The sequence below is a fragment of the Cajanus cajan genome, chromosome 4 (assembly GCF_000230855.2).
Source record: "Cajanus cajan strain Asha chromosome 4, NIPB_CcT2T_4, whole genome shotgun sequence".
NCBI lineage: Eukaryota > Viridiplantae > Streptophyta > Magnoliopsida > Fabales > Fabaceae > Cajanus > Cajanus cajan.
Window position 1 is genome coordinate 6,549,093 of NC_138520.1, and position 4,064 is coordinate 6,553,156.

Genomic DNA, 4,064 nt, shown 5'->3' on the forward strand with positions numbered 1-4,064 from the left:
AATTTTGCATAATTAATGGAAAGTACTGTTTTGAAAAGAGGTCGTAGGATACTAATATATTTTCTACATATAATTAACTTTTGAATCCAACTCTAATTTTAAAGACCATATTTTTTTCTAAAGAATTTTTTCCAATGTTCTCCCTCAAAATAAAATATCAATGATAACTTGGAAAAAAAATACTTTTGTATTATTCTTGTTGTGATTCTCATCTCATTGCAACATTAATATAATTAATGTTTTATAATATTGTACTTGTCGTGACGAGGATCCAAAAAGAATATCTGGTTAGTATAAATTCTTATCTTGGATTCTTATCTTGGTTAGTATACTAATATATTTGTTTTTCTTTCTGTTGCGTATCTTAACATGGTTAGTTAATTTTTTAGAAATCAAAAGTAAATAGACGCCATACGACATTGAGAATCACCAAATGAGACGCTTCTGCATATTATTTCCGGTTTCTCCATTTATGAAGTCTACATCTCTACAAGGCATCCAATCATTAGTTCTTTTTCTGTCTTAGGATTAACATAATTAATTTTTAATTTTAAGGATTAAATAATTAATTTATTCTCCTTCATTCTAAAACAACAAAAATAATAATAAACCATAAAACACAAGAATGTAGCTATCATCCTTTGAAATAAGACGAAATCACCAAAAAAAAAGAAATAATAAGACGACGAAGTTAAAACAAAACAATAAAAATTCTTCAGGACCATCTTTTATTCCATTTTGTTTCTTGACATGGGGTGCACGAGTGGATAACAGAAAGGTAATAGGATTTTTATTCAGTGTGTGTCTATGGTCGTTCTTATATATATATATTCTTGGTCTTTATACTTTTCAAGAAAAAAAATATTTAAATTATCCTTTGATAGAACATTTTAGACAAAAAACAACTTAAATAAAAGTGTGAATAAATATAAGTGTCAAACGAGTCCACCCTTTTAATGAACGTGTCGAATTTTTATTAGGGACACAACAAAACACAACATGCATGGGACAGAATATTTAATTTAATGCATGAAAGTGACCAGGTAGGAGTACCGAATAACGTGGCTACAGCGGATTGGAATCTGAAGCGGAAACTGCAATCATGAATTCCTCATCCAATTCCAGCACGCTCATTGTATGTGGCAAAAGGCACACTTCCAAATCAATGCTCCCTTCTCCTTCACGACCTGGGTACGATGTTACTTTTCCATCAAATTTGTTGGCATAGCCACTTCTAACAGCTATCGCTTTTCCCATTCCAAATTCATTCCCATACATGTTGAACCTGGGCGAGCTACCCATCATCACACAGTACGGATCAAAATAACGACCAATTTGATATATCAACGGACACTCTAACCATTCTTTCAGCGATTGCATCACTGCTTTGTCGTTATGGTTTGCAACAGACACGTGCAACTTCCATGCTGCCCACCCTAGATCATTCTCAAGCAATTCCCCTGCGGTTGCCGTTCCTGCACTAAGTGTATGAATTGAGTTTCCAAAGTACTCCTCAGCCAACGCTGGTTCCATTCTTGTTCTGTTGTTTGTGGAAAACTTGCAACTTGTTCTCTCATTATATGGTAAACTCCTCGCGCGAGTTATGCATCTCCAAACAAGTGCCGATAATGATTGGAATGAAGAGATTTTGGTTGTATTGGACTCCAAGTTCGCCTTTGCTTTCAGTTTTGCTATAGAGTGTGCTGAAAAGTGGAAGATTCTCTCTCTCAACAAGGGTGCTTCAAATCTGCTAATAAACTCCTCGTGATGTTTGAAGGGAAGATTGATTAACGGACCACAACCCTCTGGAAACCAGCGTTTGTGAATGGGTGGATGCGAAATGATGGGAACATGATCATGTGCATGGCCTTGAGCTTGAGCTTGAAAGATGTGAGACCATGTGTTGAAGAAGTTCCAATAAGAAGTGCCATCACCAATGACATGGTTCATGGAGCAACCTATGAAAACACCATCGACTAGTTCAGTGACTTGGATGGACAACAGCGGCATGGTGTGACCATCATGGTTCACTACTTTGTGATGATCGAATAATGAGTGAACAATGGGTGGGACATCAACGGGAGAGAGGATGTCAGATATGGTGATATCTAACGTTGCATGGATGAATCTAGCTCCAGAACTGTTTGTGCAATCAACAAAAACAGCATAAAAGGGAGGGTGTTGGGTTTTGTGGGTGACAAGGCGACCAGACAATGGACAGAAATGGAAGAGGGTGAGAGAAAGAGAATGCTTGAGTTTTTCCAACAGGTTCTCCATGAAACCTTGTTGATCAACAAGTGGTGAGGGCTTCTTGAAGAGGAGACCCTTTTGGATATAGTGAGCAGACAACATAGCAATATCCCAAGGTGTTAAATAGCAGATTTGGTTTGATTCATGCTGCTGCTTGATGAAGCATTCTGAAACGCGTTGAACTGCAGGAGTGCTCGTCATTCTCGTACAACGCTTGCAGAATTCGGTTTTGTGCTGCAAAAGAGTTGAAATATATGAACAATATATATGCGATTGTCATGGTTATATACTTGTATAAGTAACCATTTCTTTTGAACATTTTGTTATACGGACAATAATTCGTAGTGGGAGTATGAAAAAAATAAAAGATACATTTTTTTGGTAACGTAAATACAAGATACTTAAGATAGAAATGGAGAATTATACTCCGTATATTATCATATATAAGATGTTAATTATTTTTTGATATTTAAATAATGAAACTCCGCAGGTTAATTATTATACTACAAGAAAAAATGTAAATTTTCAATGGGCATAATTCATCGGTAATAAGGAATATTTGTAAAAAATTCTTTATTATATTTGTCGAAAAAAGAGTGTCGGAAAAAAAATTCATCGAAAATAATTTAATCCGTCGAAAATTTTTGACGAATATAACTATCAGTAATTATTGGTCAAAAATTTTTTACGGATACATCCGTCGGATATATCCATTGGAAATTATCGATGGATATATCCGTCAAAAAATTTTATTAATGTAACAACTCTCATATTTGGTTTCTCAAGGATTCTATTTCACGACACTTCACCCATCCCTATATTATTCTAAGTTAAGTACGTTTAACTGTGGTGTTCTGATGACATAAGCTACCGAAAAATAGATGCATGCTATCAGTATAAGTAGTACAAATTAATTCATTTAAGTCATCTTCAATTATATAATCTCATACTTATATTATCTTTGGATCCCTCTCATTTTGGTGTGTCTGGACCGTTATAAAAATATAATAATATATAATAATTATATTACCAATAATAATAATTATATTATATTTAATTAATCTTTATTTATATATATACTTACTTTTATAATTAACAATCTACTTATTTCTATTTAAAATTAATATTGTGATACAATTTAAATTGTTTATTATAAATTTAAAATTTTAAATAATAATTTATATATTTAAAAATGAGAAGGGTTATAATAACACCGGTATAACTTTTACTAAGTATTACACCGCTAAATAACTTTATATTAAATGTGAATTTTGTAAATCTAACTATTAGATTGAAAGTTCATATTACTTTATATGTTTATATCAAATTTTATTAAAATTGAACAATAATTTAAAGGTAATCAAAGTGTTCATATTTTTGTATATTTTGAAATGTATATATATGTCAATTTTGTTTTACAAGAATGAAGTATCAAATTATATTGAATTAATATAAAATTTTGTATATATGATCTAAGAGTAAAAAACTTTCAATCTAACGGTTGAATTTATAAAATTCACATTTAATATAAAGTTTTTAAGCGTGTAATACTCAGTAAAAGTTACACCAATGTTATTATAACCTTTCTCTTTTAAAATATTGTTTTTATAAATTAAATTTTAACATTTTAAATAAATTATTAATTAACTTAATATATTTATTCATCTTAAATCTAAGATATAAAATTCAAAAAATGTATTTATCCTTGTTTTATTTTCTAATTATTAATCATTAATAAAATAATAATTTAAAATCTTATCTAATTATATCATAATATTTTCACATCAAATTTAAAACCAGATATTAGTTATACA

General features: G+C 30.8%; 1 protein-coding gene across 1 annotated transcript; it reads right to left on the reverse strand.

Annotated features, from left to right (window-relative positions):
- Nucleotides 1-691: 691 nt before the first annotated feature.
- Nucleotides 692-2,517, reverse strand: LOC109818520 (putative acetyltransferase At3g50280). The gene has a single exon (XM_020384007.3). It carries the CDS (start codon nt 2,449-2,451, stop codon nt 1,066-1,068), a length of 1,386 nt encoding a protein of 461 aa, XP_020239596.1. The 5' UTR covers nt 2,452-2,517; the 3' UTR covers nt 692-1,065.
- Nucleotides 2,518-4,064: the final 1,547 nt, after the last annotated feature.

Excerpts from the sequence above, each read along its gene's own strand:
- LOC109818520 (XM_020384007.3), bottom strand. The coding sequence starts at position 2,451 with ATGACGAGCACTCCTGCAGTTCAACGCGTTTCAGAATGCTTCATCAAG.